A 26,784-nucleotide genomic window follows, 5' to 3' on the forward strand; every position below is an offset into this window, starting at 1 on the left:
TCAATAAGCAGATAACATATACTAATATGTAAATATGAGTCTTTTCAGAAAGTTCTTCATGCAGAATCAAAATATTTCATTTTCATATGCACATCTCAAAACCTGTTGTTAGAAAATCAGAAAGACTTTTCAATTTTTTCAGTAACAACAAAACCTCGATCTAAATAATTAAAACTCATAATTCCAAACCATATTTTAGCAAATTAACGTAACTCAAACAACTACATATTAATCCGGACAGCCCGCACTTCAACCCATAATATCATATACCAATTTTAATATTGACCTATACATCCACCAAAACCATCGTCAAACTCAAATAATTAATGTATCAACCCCACTTCAGTAACTCCTAACTCAGAGTAACCACCAATAACTCAACATAATATACCTCTAAATAATTTAACCACCACTCTAACGGTCGGTATAAAATCCAAAAAGTACAAAAAAAAAAAAAAAGCCACTATTCAACCTCGAGTATCCAATTAATTCACTGCACGTCGAACCCAATTAATCCAAGAATAATATTAGGGATCAGCTTACTGTAACTCATCATCTGTTGCATACCCTATGTGCCTTTAATTTTTTTTTCCAAGCAAAACGCACGTTTTGCATCGTGGGTTTACAAAAGCCATTCAAATTTTGATTCATATCCCGTGCCCACCCTGCCTCCCATTCCCACATCCCCCTCCCTCCCTCTCATCCCCTAGCACCCGCGTCGCCCTCCATCCACCAGCACCATCGCACGACGCACCTCGATTAGTCGTCGTCCCTCTCGTCGCCCAACACCCGCGAGTCTTCCACTGCACAGTTCAAATCCTTCCCCTATTTTCTTCTCAGCTCATATTTTGGAAAAGTTAAAGCAAAACGAAAGTGCTCCTCTCATTATTTTCTGGGTTTTCTTTAGTGTGAGATATTGCTCCAAATTTGGTCTTCGTAGTGCCAGCTCTCTTCAAATTCTTTCTAGGTTCTTCCTTGCCTGAAATTTGGAGGTTGTGGAGTTGAGGCGCCTGAACAAGAAGCAGCAGTTTGAAAAGAGGAACCTTGCTTGTAGGCCTGCTTCTTTGGAGTCTCAATCGGCTTCTCTTGCTAAGGTTTCTGAGGTGTTATCTGCAATTATTCTTTGTAATAGAAGCATATGGTGGCCTAATGCTTTGTCTGTTTGGTTACTAGGAAAATGTTACATAGGGAGATTCAGTTGTGATGATTTCTTTTATTTTATATTAGGGATCTAGATATTCTAATCTTATTATTTGATTTATTTATGGTATTATCTTCGTTAGGATTAACGGCCAAAAGATAGATTATTTCTAATCCTTTTAGTGCAACTTATCTATGCCTCCTAGTTTATCTGGGTATAATGCTTTATATCCTTCTTTAGACGAGTGGTTCATTTTTTATAATTTATCGACAAGGAGTACAGAAATGCTATGTTAAGTTGCTCTTCCTTAGTTTTGTTGGAAACAATCATGGGGGTTCTTCCTCGATTTCAGACTACCTCTGCTTCAATTCATTTTCCTCCCAAAGTTTAGGCTTTAAATTCATTAAACTGGTTCAATTTCTTTCCTAATAGTGTGATTTCTTGTTGACTGACAGAGTGACATTGTTGCAAAAATTAAAGCTAAAGCATCTTTGCTAAGGCATTCGTGAAGTGGCTTGATGATGAACTTTGCTTTCTTGTGAGTACATTGTTGTCACTTCGAGAATCACCATTTTAATTTCACAATTAATTTTTCCAAATATTGTAAAGAACTTCAATTTTTTGGCCATTTCTCTTCACATATATTTTATGTATGCAAGTTATAAATGTGAATTCGACGACAAAGATAATAAATTTAATGCAACAAAAAAGTTTTTATATGATTGATTTACATGAATTGTTAATTTTTTTTTTTATTCTTTGCTGTGTGCACATTTCTTTGTGAGCAATAAATTTTGAGTAGTAGCGATGATGTGGAGTTTAGTAAAACTTCTGTGATTATTCTCTGCTAGTGGTGACTCCTCTGTTTTTATTAAAAAAAAAAAAAAAAAGAAAGTTGCTTCGTGTTACAAAGGAATCAGAACCGTTAATACAAAATTGATTGCATATGATGGTGAAAATAAAGAGGATAGAAAGAAGAAAATCAAGCACAAAAATGGATAATTGAACAAAAAATGTTTTCCACTAAGTTTGTAAAGATGTTTCTATGAAAAAATTTTTTTGGGATGTGAATAGGCAAGTAGTTAATTTTCCTTTTCTCTTATGGTTCCTATTCGAACAGTTATAAGCATTTTGTTACTTCTCTGTCCATCCGTCACTGGTGCAAATTTATTGATTTAATTTCCCGTTTCTTGGTTTGTGAAAGGCAGGTATAGCTTGAGCTAGATCCCTTTCTCGAGGTCCATGGTTTCAAAGGTCGCGGTTTCTTGTTTTGATATCCTGTTTTGATACTGATTTTTAGAGTGATGCACACCATATATAAGAGACCATGATGTAGTCCATTCAAGAACTTCTTAACATGATCACCCTATGTATCATTTTTGTGAGCTGATGCACACAGGGAGTCTAGTAAAGAGATATGTTAAAAATTTTCAACATTTTCATGAGGAGGATATGTTTGATACAAAATAAGCTACATGAGTAACTCATAGATTTTTTTAAGCATCTTCAAGCATGTTAAAGGTGTTTTTCTGGTTCCCTTATTCTAGTCTGATTTCGTATACTGGGAATCTGATGAGGACCTTGTTCAAATGTGCCATGATGAATTCTTTTCATATACAAGTTAATAATTCTTGCACTAAATGTAATATTTTATGAATTTTAAGATTTATTTACATTGTTTTGTGATATTTTCAGGTGGTTTCAATGTTTTGTACAGTGGATGAAAAGTCAGATTGGTGCTAAAAGTATGCACACTAGAGGAAACAAGAAAATGAGACTTAGATTAGAATCTTGGATTTTGGAATATTAGATTTTGGAATGAATATTATTAGATTATTTAGGTTGTAATAAGTTACTTTGTAATGTTGTATCCAATTGGAATGAATATTATGATTCATAATTTTTGCTATTATTTGGATCAATCATGTTCTAATATTGAGAATTGTCAGTGTGGCTGTGTAAATGTCATACTAGTTTCATATGTGAAAGTGGTATTTAGAGTCGCAGCTTGAATGGACAAAAGAAGTAGGAAGCTGCACGAAGGTGGGGTTTAACAAAAGCATTGCGTGTCACACATGCATTATCAATCAACTTAATTACAAGTCACATGCCTTCGTTAAGCTTCACTTCCTAGTAGCATTTATTTTCAGCCCGGAACAAAACAAAAAAATTGCAAGGTTAATTACATAACTTTTCATTACAATGGTTAATTTAATGAACCTATAGATACCCCTTTTGTACATCATAACCAAAACATAGGGGAAGTACCATACAATATGCTATTTACATATAGTTTATCCGAACCAATCAAAAACTATTATAAATGTAACAACCTATTATGAACACAATAATTTTTGCTTTTCATTTCGTAGAGTTGTCTCTTTCTCTCATACTTTATATTCCCTTTTACGAACTACATGCTCGCGCAACAATACTTCATCCCACATCTTCCAAACTTTATTCTCTCTTGTACGAATGTTCTCTTCTAGCAAGTGAAGTATCCCAAATGAAAAAGTCACTCCTCCTCGCTTCTCCCTGCACACAATACGAACATTTAATTAAAATGATAAAGCATACCATGCAAAATCAAACTCAATATGCTAATTAACATGATAAGTTGCTTTACCGTATTATAGTTTGGACAAGCGAAAATTTTCCTTCCAAGATTTTTCTTCGTGTACGACGTCTTTAGTGGTTTTTCGAACCACACCAACAACTTGGTGTTCCAACACAAAATCATCAATTACAGACGATGATGATTGGGTTGATGCCATGCGTTATTCTGAAAAATCATTATAGTACATGATGATGAAGAGAGAGACCGATCAACAGAACAGACTATAAAGAAAACAAAACAGTCCTAAATACAAGAAGAGTTTGTATTTAGCTCTTTTGCAAGATTATATGAAGCAAAGAAACCACTTAATGGCAAACCCTTCCAACATATGCCACATCCCGTATTCTAATATACTCCACTTTTACACTCTAAACTATTAAAACTGACAATTAACATCAGGATCTACCAAACTTTAATAACATAAACATGGATTAAGATTTGGCAATTAAATTCAATGAAAAATAGGACATGTTGTACACTGTTAATTGTTAGATTTTATGCAAGAGTGTAAATTGCAATTCATTGCTGGGGATAAATTTATAAAAAGATTGGCCCTTTTGCTTCTTTTTTTTTTCCGCATATCCTCCCAAGTCAGCTTTTCCACCATTGCAATGATGGGTGCTTGCCAATGGCATGAGTCAATTGTGGCTAGTAGCTCTGTAGGTTGGCTGATTCCACCAAACGTTGCTGCCAATTAACTCTTTCATCCCTCATTTGAGATGATATATAATAATCACTTAGTGAGAGCAAGGTATGCACTTCTTCTGCAATTTATGGTTTTTCTCCTCCCATATAAGTCCCAATCGGAACCTTTCTCTCTAACCCTTCTACATGATTTGCAAGCCATTAAAACTTTATTGAAGTTGTCTTATAAGAATCTACGATGTTTAACCCAAGAGAGTTGCTCATCGAAATCATCACAATCCATGGGACCACACCAAGCCAACAGTTCACTCTCAAAGATACCATTAATTTACAACTAATATAACTAAACACAGAGAAAAAAAGAAATGCATGCCTAAACCCTAGAATTACATAGAAAAAAAAGAGTAATACATGGAAGAAGAAATCTCAGAGAGGAAGAAGAAGAAAGCAGAAGAAGTTGTTAGGATCACCTGCAGAAGACGTCGAAATTGAATCCCGAACTCGAAATCATAGTGCAGAGGAGTTGGGGGCTTCGGGATCGGGGGGGTGGAGAGCTCAAGATTGGTCTAGGTGCAGGACCGGTTCACTTTTAATGAACCCGGTCTGCCACATGGGGTGTGCGATGTGTGCGCCCAACAACGGCTGATACCAAGATTTTCTCTTAATCCAAACTAGGATCAGTATTCAGTACAACACAAGTGTTCGCTTACACAAAAATGGCCAAAGCCCCGGACTGCACATTCGAAACTCATTTCACAGAAATTTCGTGGGAGTGGAAAAATAACTTGGAGTGAATGTGCCTGTGCGCGTGAGAAACAGAGAATGAGAATGGCCTACCGGCGATCGATAGTGTCTCCAGTGATGGGCTTCGACGGTTACAAAACTTCGGGGACACACGAAAACACAGCACCCTGGTTCGATTCAGCCACTCAACTGAAAATCCCCCACAATTGCAGCACCAAAAATCACAAAGAAAAATCTGCAAGTGATGAGAAAGAGAGGGTCGGCTATGAGGGGCTGTGAGGGTGGAAGAAAATAAGATGGAGAGGAGATGATGCTTACTCTGGCTCGATTCGGCAACTAAATCTGAAAATCTACCCGAACAGCAACACTAAAATCCACCAGAAAAATCGAAGGGCGTGAGGGAGGGAGAGAGGACGAGTCTGCAGCAAGCCCTGTGCGTGAAGAGAAAAGTTTCAATTGATGAGGCTTGTGTCAAACTGAAAGTATGGGAGGGAGAAAATGGGATTCGGTGGGGAGGATATTTCGTAAAGGTGAAAACTGAAGGGAGAGAGGGAGTGGGTAACCGTCGGGAGAAAGAAGAAAAAGAAATAGAAGAAGGAGGCTTACCAGTAAACGGCGCCGTGTGATTGCCTGGGTTCTGCGTGGTAAATTGAGTTGATATTACTACAACAATTTGGAGGGAACATGATTCCGATTTCTATATTCAAAGAAGCTGGTAAATTGAGTACTGGTTTTAGAACCGGTTTCCATAAATTCTGATCTGTTCTAGATCACTTCATAGCAAATTTCAGTATCCTTTTCTCCATGTCCTTCTCCAGGACATAGGAGGACATGGAGAAGAAGAATAAAGATGAATGTAATTAATTAGGTGATTATGGACAACCACGTTTGGTTCGTAGATCCAACAGCAGGTCAAACCCACAACTTAGGATCCTCATCCACCAAGACCATGTGTTCGCTTATTGTAATTAACATAAACTATCCAAATAAATACAAAAAAGTTTTTATTACCAAGATTTTGCTTGCCTCCATGTTTATAAATTGCGTTTTAATGTTGATATTATGTTGATCGGTGGTTGTCGAGCACGTTTTAATATCTATTTTTTTACCCCAAACTTTACTTGTTCATCACTTTGCTCGACATGATGACATATTATATGATGAATTTAATCTGGGCATGGTTCGCATGGGAATTTCTTAATCGTTGTAACAGAGAAACCACGTGCATGTATATATGTTTTCGTGGCTTTTGAACTTTAAATATAGTTCAGAATAGGTGGCGCATCCCAAATTCCTCCACTAATCCATCTGTTTTAGTCTAACCAAACACTTCCTAACACCTACCAATTTAATCCATCTCTTCGTAGTAAAAGATTTATCTTCTGTCATCATGTGTTGTTCTTGCGTGAGAAATTGAGAGAGAGAGAGAGAGGATGGAAGAAGGGCTGTTACCAAAGTCTACCATTGTTACTGTTGAGGTGCCACCAAGAGCTAGTACAGGCGCCTCATCAGCCACACCTGTTGTTGTGCTGAGCACCATGGTCGCCCTCTGTGGTTCTCTCTCCGGTGGCTGTGCTGTAAGTACCAATATTACATAGTCTTATATAGAGGAAATGACCATTAGTTGTTGAAACTCAACTGTCACTTGTTGTGGGGTCGGCTTTCTTGGTCTGAAGAATATATGAATAATTATACTTGTGTTTGCAGACTGGATATTCATCATCTGCTGAATCTGGAATTATAAAGGATTTGGGCCTCTCTGTTGCAGCAGTAAGTTCTGTTTATACACTTTTATCTCTGTTTCTTACGTTTGTTCGAATGGTTAAAAGAGAAATATTTTGGCATTTTCACAAAAGTAAACTCATCTGATGTCTAGAATCTGCCCCATTTGAGAATTTCTTGATGCCCTAATTAACCAGCTATCAACAATATGTTCCCTCGTAGAGCCTGAAACTCTGCCTAACCCAACCTGAGCTGCTGCATATTGCCACACTTTACGTGCAATTTCTCCAGTTGCAAGAACATGGTTTAAGTCCTCGTACCCACCATTCAAACAACAATTACATTTAGAAACAATCGGAATGCCAACAGACTTCAATTTATCATCAACACTTAAGAGAGTTGTTAAAAACCTTCCACATGGTGACTGAAATATTTTTTGGCACATAGGGGTGCCAAACCCACTCAACCCCACGGATTTTGGGAGCTTGAACTCTAATACATTGCCATGCACTCTAGTCGAGAATTTTTCATTCGTATTCTCTTTCCATACAAGCACATCCGCACCATCCCGAGACTTACGATCTTCATGACGTCTACAACCTTTTCACCACCAAGAAAACTAAATAAAAGATCAACATCCCAACCATTTTCCACCCTACACTCCTTCACTAGTAATTTAGGATTTCCTACAATAGGAAAAGCATTTCCTAGGGGACCATCATCCCCCCAATTATCCAGCCAGAATGCCACATTACCCTCCCTAACTCTCCACTTTGAGAACTTCAAGACATCTGGGATGCATGAATGGATCACCCTCCAAAACCGAGAACCCTTCCCATGTTCCAAAAGCGAAATATGGTGATTTTTGACATATTTGGCACGGAAAAATCTGGCCCATAGAGAGTCTTCAGTAATAACCTTCCAAGCAAATTTCATAAATAAGGATTTTTTTATATCTTGAAAGCTTTTGAGGCCCAACCCCCCTTCAACCGTCGGCAAGCAAAGTTTGTCCCAAGACCTCCAATGTTTCATAGGCTTCCCATCTTTCACACCCCAAAAGAAATTACTGAAACTCCTATTAATGCTCTTCATTACCGAACGAGGCACATTGACAATCGAAAGCAAGTAAATGGGAAGACTCATAAGAACATGCTTCAGCAAAAGAACCCGCGCACCATTAGATAACATAGCATTTTTCCAACCCTCAATCCTGCCCGTAATTTTCTCCATAATTCCTTCAAGATGGACGACTTTCAGATGACCCGAAATAATAGGCACTCCCATATGCTTAAAAGGCAAAAACCCTTCCAAAAATCCCAAAAAACCAATCAAGGCTCGACGTCTAGCCATCCCAATATGCTTAGAGAATGTTATAGAGGTTTTAGCCTTACTAACCTGCTGACCTGACCATCTCTCATAGGTAGAAAGCATATCTGAAATAGCTTGGACCAAGCCTTTACTCCCATTGGCAAAAATTACAATATCATCACATATAACAAGTGAGAAATAATAGGGGTAGAATGAGGATGAGAAAACATACCAATTTTCTTTAAGTGAAATTGGTTCCTTATCAGCCTTGAAAGAACTTCTTCAACAATAATAAATAGGTAAGGTGAGATGGGATCACCTTGCCTCAAACCACGACTACCTTGAAAGAAACCTTTAGGAACCCTATTCATAACCACATAATACCAAGGTAAAGCAATACACTTCTTGATTAATCCACAAAACTGCAAAGAGAAACCAAAAGAGGCCAGGACATGCAAGAGAAACCTCCAGTCAACATTGTCATAGGGTTTAGCCATATCAATCTTAAGAATAATATTCCCCCCACGGACCTGCTTATTTATTCTGTGCGCAAGCTCCTGATTTAAACTAATGTTCTAAAAAATATTACGGCCTGGGATGAACGCACCTTGCTTTGGGGAAACCATCCGAGGGAGCCAAGGCGATAACCTACTCTCTTAGATTTTTGAACAAACTTTGTAGAACACCGACCATAAACTTATGGGTCTAAATTTGTCAAAACTATTTGGAGTCTCAACTTTTGGAATAAGGACCAAATAAGAGGCTGAGAAGGAACGAGGTAGGTCGGCGCTCAAGCAAAAGGACTGCATTGCCTGGAATAAGTCCTTACTAATAATGTGCCAGCAAGATTGATAAAATCCAGAACCAAACCCGTCAGGCCTTGGGCTGCTATCTACTGGAATTGAGAAAACCGCATCCTTAACATTCTGGATTGATGGGAGTTGGACCAATCTCTCATTGTCCTCCTCCAAAATAACCTGCTGCACTAGATTAGATAAATCTGGATCTTCTTCCACTTGATTGTGAGCCAGGAAATTACTAAAAAATTCCATAGCCCCGTCATGTACTTCTTCCAGACTTTTTAACCATCTACCATCATGAAGTTTCATCTCACTAACCTTTGTTTTTTTCTTAAGAGTTAAAAGTCTGAAAGAATTGAGCCGAAGCTTCTCCTTTAATTAACCAAGACTGCTTTGCTTGCTGATGGAGACACATCTCTTCTTGGTCCCTCCACACATCCAATTTGGCCTTGGCCACTAAATAATCTTGCTCATCTTCATCATTATACTTATCTTGCAAGTTCTCCTCCAACCTCTTCACCCGATCTTCTAAATAGGTAATATTGTGGCATTTATTACCAAAAACCTCCCGATTCCATACCCTAAAAACATTTTTCAGATTTTTGAGCTTCTTGGCCAACCTCGGCATACCATAATCATTGATCCCGTCTTCCCAGGCCTTAGCAACAATCCATAAAAAACTCGTGTGTCATCCACATTTGCTGGAATTTAAAGGCGGGGAAACCATATGATAGGAACTCAGGTTCCAAGTTAATCAAAACGGGGGCATGGTCTGAAGTTGTGCGAGGTAAATACTTCATATACCCCGCAGGGAACCTTGTGATAAAATCCGCGCTAATTACCTGGCATTTATGGCTTAGGCGTTGTCAAGCTCGGATCGAAGGGATTCTTCATCAGAGTCGGTTCGGATGCAAATTAAGGTTTGGATGGCGAGAATTAGGGAAAAATTAAAGGCTACAAAATTGTTTACTCCACGGGATGAAGCTCTTCTGAGAGAGCTTAATAATCCTATCCAGCCGCCAAAAAGGCCGATTTCTCGCTTAGTTTGTTGGTAGCAACCACAAAATGGTAGATTGAAGTTCAATGTTGATGGGGCCTCAAGAGGGAATCTTGGCTTGATAGGTGTTGAAGGTGTGTTGTGAGATTCGAAGGGTAAATTAATTATGGCTTTCTCAGCTGCTATTGGCACAGACACTAATAACTATGCTGAACTGATGGGTCTGTTACATGGTCTTTGTATTGTCAAAAATATGGGTGTTGTGCATCTTGATGTGGAGTTAGATTATTTTTTGGTGGTCAAGTGGGTTAAGGAACAAAGATGTGATAACTGGTACCTAGAGGACTACTGGGATGAAGTCATGGATATTATCAAGGGGGTGTTGGTCCGAGCATTTCATATCTTTAGAGAGGGAAATGCTTCGGCAGATTTCTTGGCAAGGATGGGAGTGGAGGGAAGCAACGTCCTATGGTGGTCTTCTATGGATATTCTGTCTCGCCTTAGGGGCTTTTTGCGTATAGAAAGACTAGGTCTTCCAATTATTCGATCCGCTTAGGACTGTTTTATTCTGTTACTGGGTCTGTTTTGTTTGCCTCACATGTTTTAATGTTTATTTGGATTTTTTTGGTTGGCTTATTCTGATATTCTGGATTTTGGGTATATGGTATAGTGTTTGGTTGGTTTATGGTCTTTTTTTATACTTGTGTTTGGATTTTTTCTTTTTGACTATCTGTAACCCCCAGGTATTTGTCTTATTTTTGGCCTGGTGTCTAGGTTTTTTTGAGGCCTAGGTTTTGGTCTTTCTTGAATATTTGTAACCCTCAGGTCCTTGGTTGTAATCATGGTTTTCCTCCGCCATAAGTGAGGGCTATCAATAAAATTGGGGTACCGTCTTTTTTTAAAAAAAAAAAAAAACTCATATGATGTTGACGTGACTTGTTGAAAAAAGAAGCACCATGACCTATCCTATAGTGTCGTACCACTAGCCTTGTCCCACCTTAAAGCCGAAACAGAGGACTTCATAATCATTCAATTCCATATACTACGGGAAAAACATTCCAAATTTGTCTGTAACTGGGAAAGTATAATATTGTCTGAATATATACATACACGGAGAAGCAAGAACGACTATAATCCGATCTGTAGCAGCCACCATTCTATCATGCTGCATGTTGTCTCTGCTCCCTCCTAAAAATCATGGTGCCTGACCCTACTCTCTCTGGTGGGGATTCCAAAGTGGTACGCAGATTCTGAACTCCAAAGGAACAAGGTGGACTCGAATTCAGAAATGTCAGCAGGTTGAAGCTCAAGCGTCAGTTGCAGAATTCATGACAGCTGAAACAATGGGATCGAGCAAAATCTTCTCTAGATCCGAATCTACAACTGTGAGGGCCATTCTTAGCCTACATCTTTCTCCAACAGATGAACCTGATCAGCAAATCTGTATACTATCAGCTCAAGGCCATTTTTCAATAAATCCAGCATATTAACTCATGAATAGTCAATATCACTACCCCATGACAACTCCTTTCACTACCTCGGAATGGTGGAAGTTATGGAAGTTGAAAATGAATGGAAAGACCAAAAAATGCATAATAACAATTAGTGTATATCTCCCACACTTTGTGAGAGGTCGAGAGCGTTATCTCATATTCAGGCTGAGTACAAATTTACAATATTACAAAGACAAGATGCATTGAACATTGGAGAGGAGCAATATGTGGGCTATAAATCTGTGCCATATATAACCTTTGGAGAAGATTGTTTTGCCATATAAGTTGATGGTGGTGCATAATCATGGGTAAGAGAAGCAGGAGCAGAGATGATTAGGATGCATCGGAACAAGGCACTCCATGGATGTTTTACTCCCAATGCCATTGGGATCTCAAGTTAGATGAACAAACTATTTCCTAGGCTTTGTGTTTTGGCTTTCAAGCCCCTCTAAGGTGAAGCACGGGCTGCCCTGTTTTGTAAGCCATCGAGGAGGTAAAAAAACTCAAGACAATCATCTTAGAATGGGACTCAGGTTGAAACCGGCCCAATTAGCCTTATCACTGGCCCTTCATTCTATTGATTGGCATATGAACACCACAGTCGAAGACTGTAAGTGTTAGCACCTTCTCCAATATTTTTTTTTTTTTAACTCAATATTGATCTCCAAAACAATAATAGCTTAACTCTGGACCCTTTATTTCATACTGGTCATAAGCGGGTCATGCTCCACCATAATTTGTAAATCTCCCCCTCAACCAACCAAATTAATGTCCAAAGGTATTAGGTTTTTGGATCAATGGTTGGGTCTTTAACAATTGGTATAAGAGTAGAAACCACGTTAGGAATTCAAGTCACTGAGGGGGCGACCTAAAGGCTAGATTAAAATGCATTGGTGCTATGTATGGGTATAGTGTTAAGTCATTGAATGCTAATAGATGATTGAAATAGCCAAAAGGGAAAAGGCTACCATCGGGCCAATGTCGATAGAGTGGGCCGCTGTGGACGTCGGATTCGGAAGCGTGGTGGAATGTTATGATTCTGAAGGTTAAAGGCTTAACCAAATTAATATCCAACAGTTCTACGGCTTTTGGATCAATGGTTGAGTTTTTAACAAAATAATTAAGCAAAAACGGCAATCTCACACGACACACAAGATTTATGTGATTCGGCCACGTGCCTACGTCCACAGAGCTACAGAAGATTTTAGTCAAATGAAAATCAAGATTACAATGTAGTGACCGTACAATAATTTAATATAATGATATAGTAAACCCTAATTATAGAGTCGGGTCGGATTAGTAAACCTTAATTGGCATGTCAGGTCGAAACAAGAGCCAAAACGGGTCAACAATTTTCTGATTCTGGCTTCGCACCTGGGCCCATGAGGTTTGTCCATGTTTGTTTCGGCTTGGGCCTATCTGCACTCCATGATTCAAGTCTCATTAAAAAACCATTAAAAAATCACAACGAATTCTTATCGGATCGGATCATCAAACCGGACTGTACACAAACAAACCAGGCTCCACACAAACAAGCCCAACACCCTTCATATGTAATTCTAGTTATCTTCTAGAATGAGAGAGTAATTTGTAGGAATTATTCTCATTAAAAATTCGTAATATAGGTACAAGGCAGTATATATAGATTACAGCTGAAGAGAAAAGGAAAGAATAAAGTAGGAAAGAATAAATTAAATGCTAACTTCTAAGGAAACTAAATCTCCTAGAATATTCACACATTTACATCCAATATCTCCTGGAATACAGCAGAGTTGACTAGGTAGATTTTGAAAACTTTCCAATGCTCCCTCTCAAGCTGGTTTGAAGATGTCTTCCATAGCCAGCTTGCTGATTAGGTTTTCAAACTGTTTCTTAGGCAGTCCCTTTGTAAGTATGTCTGCTACTTGCTCAGCTGTAGAAATATAGGGCAAACAAATTACCCCGCTATCTATTTTTTCCTTGATAAAATGCTTGTCCACCTCCACATGCTTTGTTCTATCATGAAGAACTGGATTGTGAGCAATAGCTATTTCAGCTTTATTATCACAATACAATTTCATTGGTAATGAACTAGTAACTTTCAACTCTTCTAGCAATCTTTTAATCCACAGTGCTTTAAAAATTCCATGAGCAATAGCCCTAAACTCAGCCTCTGCACTACTCCTTGCCACCACATTTTGTTTCTTGCTGCGCTATGTTACTAAATTTCCTCCAATAAATGTGCAATAGCCAGAAGTTGATCTTCTATTAGTGACACTTCCAGCCCAATCTGCATCAGTGTATATTTCAACTTGTAAACTCCCATGACCTCCAAACAATAAGCCTTTACCTGGAGTACCCTTTAGGTACCTTAGGATTTTGTATACAACATCAAAATGTTTAGGTCCTGGTGAGTGCATAAACTGGCTTACCACACTTGTTGCAAAGGCTATGTCAGGCCGAGTGTGAGAGATTCAAGAGTTTCCCTACCAATCTTTGGTATTGTTCTATATTGATTACTTCTTTAGATTTAGCTGGTTGGAGTCTTAGATTAGGCTCTATAGGTGTTTCTGCAGCTTTACACCCTAATAAACCTGTTTCTCCAAGTAAATCAAGAACATATTTTCGTTGGGAAACAAATATACCTTTCTTTGACCTTGCAAACTCCATGCCAAGAAAATATTTCAAGTTACCTAAGTCTTTGATTTCAAACTCCTTAAAAAGAATCTTCTTTAATCTGCAAATTTCATTGTTGTCATCCCCTGTTAGAATAATATCATCAACATAGACAATGAGTATAGCTACTTTGCCTCCACCAGTGTATCTATAGAACATAGTGTGGTCAGCTTGACCTTGGCAGTAGCCGTGACTCTTTATTACCTTCCCAAAACGTTCAAATCAAGCTCTAGGAGATTGCTTGAGTCCATATAAAGACTTCCTCAATTTGCACACCTTCCCCTTGCCTTCTTTGCCTTCAAATCCTGGTGGTAGATCCATAAAAACTTCTTCCTCTAGGTCTCCATTTAAGAAGGCATTCTTCACATCTAATTGATACAAGGGGCAGTTTGAATGGACTGCTAGGGATAGTAACACAAGGATTGAGTTCATCTTGGCTATAGGAGCAAAAGTTTCCTCGTAGTCAATTCCATATGTTTGAGTGAACCCCTTTGCCACAAGTCTTGCTTTGTACCTCTCTACACTACCATCAACCTTGAATTTGACTGTAAATACCCATTTACAGCCCATAGTCTTCTTCCCCTTTGGTAGATCACCAATTTCCCAAGTGCCATTAGCAATTAGTGCATTCATCTCTTATTTAACAGCCAATCTCCATTCCAGGTGATCCAAGGCTTCCTAAATGGTTCTTGGAATAAACAAGTGAGAAATATTGGATGTAAAGGCCTTATGATTATCAGAAAGTCTATGATAGGATAGATGTTTGGCAATACGATGTGTGGTGTAGGTTCTAACTCCTTTCCTAAGGGCTATAGGTAAGTCTAGATCAGCAGAAATGTCTTTAAAAGGAGCAGGAGTGGAAGAGTTACCTAGTGTATTGGAAGGACCAACTTGTAGAGGTGATGATGATTGGCTTTGCTCCGGATTGGAAGAAGGATTTCTATTATTCTGACGATTTCTTCTTCTAGTATAAACAAGAAGTTCAGATGAGGTAATGTCTGGTAGTATTTCTCCCCCTGGTTGTGAATCACTTATGCCTTTTACAGGTAGACTAGGAATTCCATTATTTTCACTAGATAAATTTTCTATTTCCTGACCGCTTAAAGGAGTATGGATGTTCATGTCAATGTTAATGAAAACATTAGGGAAAAGATTAGAAGTTTGCCATAACTCATCTTCACTTTTCTCTTTCTCCCCCTAAAGATAGTTATGGCTAAAGTAAGACTGTTTTTCAAGGAAAAAGACATCTATACCGATGTGAGTTTTCTTATAGGGTTAAAACATTTGTACCTTCTCTTATTAGGAGCATATTCGAGGAAAACACATTTTTCTGCCCTAGGGTCAAGTTTGGACCGAAGATGGGTTGGTATATGAACAAAAACAATGCACCAAAAAACTTTTAGTTGTAAATCTGATGTTACTCGACAAGTAGGGAAAAGCTCCTTTTGGCAGGCTAAAGGAGTGATGAATTTTAAAACACGAGTAGGCATCCTATTAATGAGATAATAAGCAGTCAAAATAGCATCACCCCATAAATATTTAGGAACATGCATAGAAAACATTAGGGCATGTGCAACCTCTAATAAATGACGATTTTTCCTCTCCGCAATACCATTTTGTTGTGGGGTGTCACGACAAGTAGATTGATGTTGAACACCATTTGCTGGTAAAAAGGTTCCTAAACATTTGTTAAAGTATTCAGTACCATTATCACTTCTAAGAATACTAATTTTTGTTTGGAACTGATTTTCAACCATATGATGAAAATCCTTGAATAATTTTTCGACTTCAGATTTATCACTCATCAAATACACCCAACACAACCGTGTATGATCGTCAATAAATGTCACAAACCATTTTTTTCCAGATGCAGTAGTGATTTTTGAGGGACCCCAAACATCACTATGAATTAAATAAAAAGGTTTTGAAGCACAATAACCTTTTGATTGATAAGTGTTCCAATGACTCTTGGATAAATGACAAGTATCACAATGAAGAGAGTTGCAATCAACAATTTTAAATAAGCTGGGAAACAAATGTTTTAGATAGAGAAAACTAGGATGTCCAAGTCTAAGATGCCAAAGCATAATTTGTTCTCGTACATGCATTGAACTAGTACTACTACTACTCAAACCCTGAGCTTGTTTAATGTTGAATAGGGTCTTATCAAAATAATAGAGTCCATCAATCATCCTAGCACTGCCAATCATCCTCCTCGAGAATTGGTCCTGAAATTCACAATGGGAATTAAAGAATATGACACTGCAGTTAGAATCCCGTGAGAGTTTACTAACAGACAGCAAATTACAAGCAAGTTTAGGAACACAAAGGACAGATTTTAGTTCAATTTTGCAAGAGATTTGGACAAAACCTGTTCCTGCAATGGATGAGAAACTTCCATCTGCAATTCTGATTTTTTTATTACCAGGACAAGGGTAATAAGATTGAAAAAAATTGTGAAGTACTAGTCATATGGTCGGATGCACCAGAATCAATAATCCATGGTGCAAAAGTTAAGCCACAAGAGTAGGTATTAGGGGTATCACCTGTTTGGGCCAAGGAACCAGTAGGAGGACCGGATGTAGGAGTGGATTTCAGCAATTGAAGAAGACGATCCACCTACTCAGCACTTAGGAAATTAGCCTTCGCTTCATTGGCTCTAGGGGCTATATAGTTGCTACCAGAGGTTCCAGATTTGCTGCTCTTCCAGTTTGCAGGCTTTCCATGGAGTTTCCAACAAGTCTCTCTAGTGTGGCGTGGTTTATTGCAATAGTCACACCATACCCGAGGCTTATCTTCAAACCTCCTTTGGTTAGAATAGGGCCGCTGTGCAGAAATATTGGCAGTGGACAGATTTGTGCTAGTAGCATAATAAGGAGCAGGGTTGGCAGCAACTAATGCAGAGTTCTCCACAGTTTCATCCTTCTTTTTTTTTATCATGACATTCCGATGACAATCTTCTCTTCGCACCTCAGAAAATACCTCTCCAAGTGGATCTAATGGCTGTCTCCCTAGAATCCTTCCCCTAACTTCGTCAAATTCATCGTTAAGTCCAGCCAAGAATTTAAAAATTCTGGCATTCTCCACCATCTTCTTATTATGATTGCAATCATTAGAATTTTTCCATTCATAATCATTGAATAAGTCTAAATCCTGCCAAAGTCCCTTAAGAACATTGAAATACCTGGTCACACTGCCTTCTCCTTGGTGAGTATTGCTGATTTTCTGCTGCAATTCATATATCTGAGAGTAATTTCCAAGGTCAGAATACATCTAACTAACATTGTCCCATAGCTCCTTTGTAGTTGAATAGCACATGTAGTTGGCACTAATTTCTTCATCCATAGCATTCACAAGCCACGCCATCACCATGGAATTTTCTGCATCCCATATAGCATAGGATGGGTCTGTTTTCTCGGGCTCCTTGATTTCACCAGTCAAGTACCCTATCTTCCCTCTCCCTCGAATATACATCCTGACTGATTGTGACCAGCGTAGGAAGTTTGTCTCATTCAATCGTATGCTTGTGATTTGGACAGAGTAGGGTTCAGAATGGGTAGGTTTTGGTTCTGGTTTGTTTTTGGATTTGGCCTCGTTTGAAGTATCAGTCATGGTAAAAGGCTTGACAGCAACAAAAGAGAAAGGCAAAGATGAAGAAGGAAGGAAACCCAAGATATTAGGGGCTGATTTGAGCCGCCAGAGGGAATAGGGTTTTTAGATGAGTCAGAAAAGGAACCTTGCTCTTGATACCATCTAGAATGAGAGAGTAATTTGTAGGAATTATTCTCATTAAAAATTCGTAATATAGGTACAAGGCAATATATATGGATTACAGCTGAAGAGAAAAGGAAAGAATAAAGTAGGAAAGAATAAAGTAGGAAAGAATAAATTAAATGCTAACTTCTAAGGAAACTAAATCTTCTAGAATATTCACACATTTACACCCAATATCTCCTAGACTACAGCAGAGTTGACTAGGCAGATTTTGGAAACTTTCCAACAATCATGCTAAAAGAAAAGCAAGCATGTTAACATACTCATATATGCAGTGTTTTCATATGTAATTCTACTTATCTTGCTAAAAAAAAGCATGTTCACATACTTGTATATGCAGTGTTACCAGGTATGCATACACGTATTTGTTCCTTACTGATGCATTTTGAATTTTCTCTGGATTTTACACCCTTGACGAATCGTCCACGTTTGAACCTTTTTTCCTTTTTCAGAATTTCAGCAGAATGAATTATTACATTTTCCTGCCTTCTGCAGTTTTCAGTTTTTGGTTCTGCAATAACTATCGGGGGAATTATAGGTGGCTTACTAAATGGAAAGATAGCAGACGGTGTTGGTCGGAAAGGTGTAAGTTTCTTTTGTCACATCTTGAGGCTTACTGTAAATCTTGTTTGACAAATTAAAAGCTGATGTAGTTTTTTATTCCTTTCAATTTCTTGTTGATGCCGAAATGCAGGCAATGTGGTTCTCTGAAATATTCAGCTTTGCAGGTTGGCTTGCTGTAGCATTTGCAAAGGTATTTTTTTTCCTCTTTCCCTTCTTTCCCTTCCCTAAGTTGCTGCTTCTGACAGCCAATATGTTGAATTAATGGTACCATGTCATCTTGTCTTTACATTCCCTTTTCGAAGCCAATTGTAGCATCAAGTGTTATGGAAGCAACTATACATAGAATGGATTTTGATTATGAACTAAATTTTAGTTACCTGGCTATTCCCACACTAACTTGAAAAGAAGTCAAAAGTAGGACATTGGACATCATCATGGTGATATATATGTTAACAATTCTCTGAGGATTCTACCCTTTGTTATTTTATTTGATACTTGTGAAAGGGCAGATAAGTGAAAAAAATATATTCCAAATCAGTAAGAACCTAATGAAGGAAATTACTCCAATTTTCTCTGTTGGATCTCAACTGACAATTGTGTTTAATGCTTGATATAGAATGCTTGTTGGTTGGATCTTGGAAGACTGTCAATTGGTATTGGCGTTGGGATTATTTTCTATGTGGTAAATTGTTAGATTAACGTTCTGTAATTGGTTTACCTATTTAAAAGACATGAGCAGTGACTAAATGCTAATGAAAAAAAAAAAAAAAAAAAAAAAAAACAGGTTCCTGTATACATTGCAGAAATAACACCTAAGAATATTAGGGGACAATTTACATCAGCTGCTCAGGTATAACTCAGTCATTGTAGCGTTTTATTGACTAGCCAACTCGTTGTTCACATACTAACATATTGTCAAGTTTGCAGCTGATGATATGTTGTGGCATTTCACTAATGTTTTTCATTGGAAATGTCGTTAGCTGGCGCACCTTGTCCTTAATTGGTACCTTGCTTATTGTGACTTCTCCGTGTAAATTTAGTTTTGAGATGATTTGTTCTAGATGAATAAAAGTTCTATCCAAATTTTATTTATTTTCAGGTGGCATTCCTTGTCTAGTACAAATTGTGGGATTATTCTTTGTCCCAGAGTCTCCAAGATGGTTGGTGAGTCCACACATTTTGTCAAAATGTACGTAATTTTGGTTATGATATGGAAAAGAATGTCATGCATGCTTCAATATGTTTTCAATGGCATTTTCAATAATGCTTCAAGGAGGAAACATCTAAAGCATACTAGAATTCTATTTCTATCTTATCTGAAAACGAAAGACGAGCATCAATTTGGATGCTGAAATGATGAGTACAAATTGTTTGCAGGCTAAAATTGGTAAAGAACACGAGCTTAAAGCTGCTCTGCAGCGTCTTAGGGGAAAGAATGCTGATATCTCTCTAGAAGCAGCTGACATCAGAGTATCCTTCCGATTTTATGTTTCTATGACACCATCTCTTTTACAACCTTCACTAGGGGAGAATAGTTTTCTTATTCTCATTATCTATTCACATATTTGGCACGACAATGAGAAAATGAGATATGCTCCTTCCTATTTGCAGGATTTCACAGAAACCCTTCAACAGCAATCAGAAACGAGATTTCTGGACTTGTTCCATCGCAGATATGTTCATGCCCTCATTGTATGCCTCATCTCTGCAGACTGCATTACCTTTACTTTTCATAGCTTGTCCATATTTTTTATATATTTTATTCAAAATTATGTTAGGTTGGAGCCGGGTTGATGTTACTGCAACAACTTGTAGGATCCACAGCAATTGTTTATTATGCAAGCTCTATATTTGCACAAGCTGGTAAATTAATAGTTTGAGAAATCTTTCATGTAATTATTGGACAAATGAAGAAATGATTAAAACGATTTCTGGTTCATGGAAGGTTTTTCAAGTAGCATTGGGACTATATCAATCGCAATCATCCAGGTACTTGGCTTGACTCATGCCTCGTTGTTTCTGTGAGTGGATGCAGGATTCCGTTTGATACATCTCCCAAACACTTGAAACCTTATTTCGCAGATTCCAGCTGTCACTCTGGGTGTAATCTTGACAGATAAATCAGGAAGAAAACCACTTCTTATGGTGAGGATGGCAAAGAGTCGTTTATAAGTCTGTGGTTTAGTTCATCAATAAGTTAATATCAGTGAAGTCAACAAATTATTGCAGGTCTCTGCTGCTGGAATCTGCTTGAGTGGCTTAATTGTAGGCTTGGCTTTCAGCTTTCAGGTTTTTATCAAGTTTCTGTGTCAGTCGTTATTTTCTTAACATATATGAATTATCATTGTTTAAATGCTTTTGTTATGAGCAGGGCTTCAACTGGTTAAAGGAGCTTACTCCCATCTTGGTGCTAATTGGGATCCTGGTAATCTAATATAATAGAAAGATGAGTTTTCCCCTTCCCAAGAAAAGAACCTAAGACTTCTCGATTTTCTCACGTTTTATATAGTTTGTGCTTTACTCCAAAAAACATCGCTCCCCTTCTCAAGAAAAGCACCTAAGACTTCTATGCTGATTTTCTCAAGTTTCATCTGATGAATGCTTCAACTAGAAATTATAATGTGGGGCATCTGAAGTGCTTGAGGTTTTTTTACTTCTGAGCTTATTTTGGATGGAACTGACCTAATGGCTGCTCAAAGCCTTCTTATCATCTATTGTTTCAAACAATTAACATGTTTACTAGCTGGTTTTTTCACTTCAGTTCTGGACTACGGTTTATATTTACTTCAGTAATGGACCAAGGTTTAAATAGTGATAGATCAAATTGAGATGAATGGATTGACATGCCAATATATAATCCATGCAGGGGTATACTGTGACATACACATTCGCCTTGGCGGGACTACCATGGGTTATAGTGTCAGAGGTATGCAAGTTATTATTAAACTCTCGACCCTTTTTGCTAAGTTATCTATATATAATTGCTTCTCAAGTGAGTTGAATGTAAGCCTTACTCATGTTCTCTGTTATCTTTTCAAACTTACATTCAAGTTTTCACAAATAGCCAAGAGTTAAAGCGGGTTCTTTATCTCAAACGGTGAAAAGGGATTTTGCATCAGCATTATAGTGTTAATACAAGGATGGGTTTCCTTTCATTTTCAGATATTCTCTATAAACGTCAAGGGGACGAGTGGAAGCCTTGTGACTTTAGTGAACTGGTCCTGCTCTTGGATTACTTCATACACTTTCAATTTTATGATGGAATGGAGTGCAGCAGGTAACTGTTTCTGTCCTATATATCAACTTAGAGAAATTATTCACATCAGCCTGAAGCCGCAGCACACCCATGTGTTAAGTTGAAAAAAAAAAAAAAATATCATATGCGTAGTGTGCGGAGAGTGCGGCTGATGTATAGCTGCACTCATCAACTTATTATGAAAACTTTCAACTTCCAATTTTAGCAAAGTGTTTCTTTCTTCCTCTTCTGCAATCACAAGTTTAGTGCCGTGCTTCCTCAGGAACATTCTTCATGTATTCTGGCATTGCTGGCTTGACAGTTGTTTTCGTTGCCAAATTGGTTCCAGAAACCAAGGGAAGAACTCTGGAAGAAATACAAGCCTCAATTACTCATTTCCGGCAATAAAATTATGAAATGCAAGAAACAGCAGTGAACGAGTCACAGAATGACACATGTTGTACAATTAATATTCCCATTGTTTGGTATTTGAAAAATGCTAATATGCCGCTTGAGTTTACCCTCTCATTTTGACCGCTCATGTATTAAGAAAGTGATTTTAAGTATATTGGTATTTTTTTAAAAAAGAATATTTAAATATATTAAAAAAATATAAAAAAGATAGAAAGATAAAAATAAAAAAATAACTTTATGCTAGCAGGCATGCTCAGCAGTCAAAGTTGGGCGGCACACGACTCAATAAGGGTCACACCAATCCGACTCTCCAAATTCTGAACGTAATGTCATGGTGTTATGTCACTTTACCAACTCTAATACCATTTATCACGACCTAACAAAGCTCAGATAATCAACTTACTATTGCAGTTCCTTAACATATAAAGATTATGATTCAAATTTCACCCTATTAATACTCAATGTAAGACATTATGAGAAATGCAATATAATACACAAGAATCTCAATGAAAGGATAGAGTCTAACTTTCCCTTAAAATTTATAAGAGCGCACTCATTGGATTATGTAATGCAAAATCATAATTCGCATGATTTTACATTTGACTATTTTACTCAAAACTTATTTTCACATTGGATTATCTATCTATTAGATAAAATAATAATAAAATATTATTAATTTAATAATAATATTGTTTCTAATTTATTTTTATCATATTTTATAATTATATCATATATTAATTAATAATCAAATTATAATTAACATATGATTGGTAGAGAAACTTTAAAAATCCTAACAAAACAACTCTTCTACACTAGAGACAACAAAATTAAAACATGTAATTGCACCAATAAGTAAAACGTTGCATCATTCCACAATTCACATCATCATTCCACAATAGCAACAAGAAGTAATTAAAACGCAAATCATGTCGTTTTTCGTGGCCTCTGAAATCATGTCGTTAACTAAGTACCAAATTCATATAACTATAGAAATCAATGCTAAGCTCATCCAAACTTTCATGGATCCTCACCTCCCCTCTATCGTGACAAGCCCCAGAGAGCCATTCTTTCAACAAGTTTAATAGCTCTATCCTAGAAACATAAGAACGAAAAGAATACCAAAATTCAGATTGGTTTATTTTTTACAAATACAATCTGACCTTCAAAGAGAGCCATGCTTTCAACAAGCTTAATTAGAATCAATATGACATCAATCCACAAAATAGTCACCCTTCTTGTAGCTCATATGCAGCGAATTATACTAGTAAGGTGAGCATAAAAATCTAGATCATTTAAAATTCTATAAAGTTCATGACTGAATGTTTTTCTTTTCAAACAACATTTTGAGATATTAGAAAAAAAAAATTATGAACAACTATGTGGTAACACAAATCAATCTGTGCATGGAGTCAAAATTGATGAGAAGAAGACAATCCAACAAAAGGGTATGATAATTATACAGTTTATACTCCAGAGATCAAGGCAATTAAGGAATCGAAATCAAGTCAAACAGACAAGTTTCACAGCAAATACATGCATCCATTACAGCCGGATCGTAAAGCACACTCGACTCAGAACCCCATTACACCAGAAAGCTGGAAAAAAACTACAAAAAAAAAAAAAAAAAATCAACAAACCCATGCACTCTAGGATTCCCAACACCGCAACATGTCAAAGAACAAAAATACAACAAAAGAGAAATGCTTACAAAGGTCAAGGAGAGGAGGTGTGACAGAGAGAAGTAAGAAACTGGCGAAGGTGGAAGATTGGTATGAATAGGGAATTATATCATACTGCAGAGAAACATTATTTTATAATTCATACTGCGAAGGTAGAAGATTCTCTCTCTCTCTCTCTCTCTCTCTCTCTACTTTTCACAAATGAAGAGGAGAAAATTCCTCAATCCTAGATCCTCTGTGAAAACATATGAGATGGAAACCAAAATGAAAATAAAAAATAAAAAGTCAATAAATACATGTAAATCTTGAGTTAAAATTGTCTAAGAAAACAAAAGTTCTAATTTTTACAGAAGAGCAGAGCCATGGGAGATTGACCCACCGAAGGACTGCTGTTGTTGTGACGAAGTTCTGTCTAGAACTCAGAGAGAGGTTTTTCTCATTTTGCGAGAAAAAAAACATGAGGGCTTCAACAAAAGAGAGAAAAGGTACAAAAATGAAACCCTAGCAAAAGAAAAAGGCACGAGGGGAAAACAGAGAGATAGTTCACGCAGGAGGAAGAAAACGAGGGAAAAAAAAGGAGTTTTCTTTGGTAAACATAGAGGAAAAATCGAGGGAAGAGAGACTATTTCTGGAGGAAGAAAGAATTTTTTATTTGTTTTGATCGAGCTACATTTACAATCAAATATGACCGAAGGACGTAGTTTACTGTAATTAAAAGCCATCTTATTTGAAACTTGCATAATCTAATACAGCCTATTTTTCAGCTTAACTCTAAGTAGCAGACATTGTTAACTGCATCCAAATTGCGCGCATGACGTGTCTTTCGTTCCTCTCCCCCCAAACGGAAGAAGCTACTTTCATTTTGAATTTTCGTCCCTTTCGTGCATTTCGTTCCTCTCCCCCAACCCCCCGCGTTTCTTTCTTCCTCCCTCCCTATTTCTTTCTTCATCTTCTCCCTTTCCGTTTCTTTCCTTCTTATCCCCCACCCCCCCGAACTCCTCTGCAACATGATTTCTCGAGAAGCCCTGCACTGCGATTCCAAGTTCCTCCCCGAAGCTCCAAGCTTCTCTGCAGTGCGATTTCGAGTTCGCATGTGATTTCTTCTTCTTCTTCTTCTTCTTCTTCTTCTTCTTCTTCTTCTTCTTCTTCTTCTCTGGGATTTCTTCTTCTTCTCTAAGATTTTTTCTTCTTCTTTAAGGTTTCTTCTTCTTCTCTGCAAGTTCGACGCACTCAGATTGAAGCCCTCAGATCTGCGGGAGGAGTAATGTATAGTTTCTTGTAAATAATCTTCTTCAAGTTTTTCCATGTATTACTCCTTTTTTCTCTGTGATTCTAGGGTTTAGTCATACATTTATTTTTTTTCTATGTTTACAACATCTCTTTTTTCCTCTAGGGTTTAGTTATATGAATTGTAAGTCAATGGTATTTTCTTAGAAATTAATGGGGTTGTTTCTGGATGATGCATATCTAGTATTAGCTAGAGATTGAAGGTTGCATTCTATCCTGACTAGTTTTAGATTACTAGGTTCAGTCATACAATTATAGATTACTACTTGTTTTGTTGACGTGATTATGTTCTGTTTCTGCTTTTTTATTTTTCATTTTCAGTTTGCACACAGAGATTGCATACAGAGGTGGTGCAACGAGAAGGGGAACATCACCTGCAAAATATGTCTCCAGGTTCGAATTTATATTATTCAAAAGGAATTGATTTTGGGTTCCCTTTTTTTTCTTCCCTCTAGTGTCTGGTGGGTGGAAGGTTTGTCTATTGTGTTGGTGTGTGAGCTTGTTTTTTCTCCTTTGTGTTTTGTTTAAAATGAATCGCTCGGCTGTATGTTTATGTAATTTTGTTCTTGTAATTCAAAGTAGCCTGGGTCTTTTTAGTTCTTGCTAAAACTAGTTTTCATCGTCCTTTTGTTGTGTTCAGATTCTGGGGGTGTCTCAAATTTGTCTTTTGCTTACTTTCCTTCATTTTTAAGTCTTTTTTTTTTATCTTCTTTATATTATTGGGTCATGAAACGTTAAATTGCTTTTGACATGATACCTAATTAAAAACAATTATGGCCTTGTAGCTTTTGATTTTTAGCCCTTTTTTTATGAAAAATTCTAGACATAAGTCCCACGATCTGCACACAGTAAAATCACATATTTTTAAGTGGTGTGCATCTTATTTTTTTATATATTGTTTTTGTTTTTTTTCTTTTTAACGTGAGAATAAATATATCTTCCTAAAAGTGAAAAATCAGTTCAATTATTATTATTATTATTATTTATTTTAATTTTTTTTTATATAAAAAAAAGGCTTTGTCAATATACTTGGTTTTACTGGAAGTGAAAAAATTAATGGAGATGAGTGTTATTAATGAGACTGAACTGTGAATTTGTGCAGCAATATGAACCAGGATACACTGCACCTTCAAAGAAGTCTCAATTGATTGATTCAGCAGTGACCATTAGGTACCGTATTCCAACTTGTTATTAAAAACAATCTAGAAAGAAATGGGTGCGTGACAGTGTGGCACAATCTTGCAGTTTGGCTAGGCTGAAAGCTTGTTAGAATCTTGACTCCCTTGATTACTCTCCTAAAAGACTAATGAAAGTCACTTACCTTTATTTATGTAGTTTATAATTGAAGTAAGCCACAAAACATGCTTTGCAACTGATCATTCTGTTAACGTGAGGCTAGTGTTTTTTTTAATTCTCCCTTTTTTTGGACAAATATGATAACAAAAAAGGAAAAAAAATGGTTAGAGTGGGGCTTTCTCTGCATGCAGATGACATGAGTTGGCTGCACTTTCCATGAAATTTGCACTATTTCTACGTCCCAATGACTTTGCTGAGAATAATTTCAGTCTATGTTAACTTGGGAATGGTTGCAATTTTCGAAATGTGCACCCTTTGACTAATCCAATTTGTCATTTCTTTTGTGTGCAGGGAGATGTGAGGTGTGAATTTTTCGTATGAGTGGATATATTGCAGTTGCTAGAGGAGAACAT

General features: G+C 37.2%; 1 protein-coding gene and 2 long non-coding RNA genes across 3 annotated transcripts; 2 read left to right on the plus strand and 1 right to left on the minus strand.

The window, feature by feature from the left end:
* Positions 1 to 868: 868 nt before the first annotated feature.
* On the plus strand, positions 869 to 2,912 carry LOC121261519. Its single transcript, XR_005939909.1, has 4 exons — positions 869 to 1,103; positions 1,599 to 1,679; positions 2,346 to 2,395; positions 2,837 to 2,912. It is a non-coding gene; the product is annotated as an uncharacterized LOC121261519 (long non-coding RNA).
* A 388-nt stretch (positions 2,913 to 3,300) lies between these two features.
* LOC121261520 lies at positions 3,301 to 4,945 on the minus strand. The gene is made up of 2 exons (XR_005939910.1): positions 4,874 to 4,945; positions 3,301 to 3,676 (listed from the first exon to the last, which is right to left on the minus strand). It is a non-coding gene; the product is annotated as an uncharacterized LOC121261520 (long non-coding RNA).
* Positions 4,946 to 5,986: 1,041 nt separating this feature from the next.
* LOC121261521 (sugar transporter ERD6-like 5) lies at positions 5,987 to 22,210 on the plus strand. The gene is given in 19 exon segments (XM_041163941.1): positions 5,987 to 6,724; positions 6,855 to 6,917; positions 18,392 to 18,481; positions 18,591 to 18,650; positions 19,077 to 19,142; positions 19,245 to 19,310; positions 19,388 to 19,463; positions 19,560 to 19,624; positions 19,838 to 19,930; positions 20,072 to 20,152; positions 20,239 to 20,323; positions 20,406 to 20,449; positions 20,543 to 20,605; positions 20,690 to 20,749; positions 20,832 to 20,885; positions 21,327 to 21,386; positions 21,623 to 21,737; positions 21,979 to 22,087; positions 22,089 to 22,210. Coding segments are annotated over 19 exon segments (1,437 nt in total). The 5' UTR covers positions 5,987 to 6,580; the 3' UTR covers positions 22,132 to 22,210.
* The last annotated feature ends 4,574 nt before the right edge of the window (positions 22,211 to 26,784 follow it).

Source organism: Juglans microcarpa x Juglans regia, chromosome 4D, assembly GCF_004785595.1.
Source record: "Juglans microcarpa x Juglans regia isolate MS1-56 chromosome 4D, Jm3101_v1.0, whole genome shotgun sequence".
Classification (NCBI taxonomy): Eukaryota; Viridiplantae; Streptophyta; class Magnoliopsida; order Fagales; family Juglandaceae; genus Juglans; species Juglans microcarpa x Juglans regia.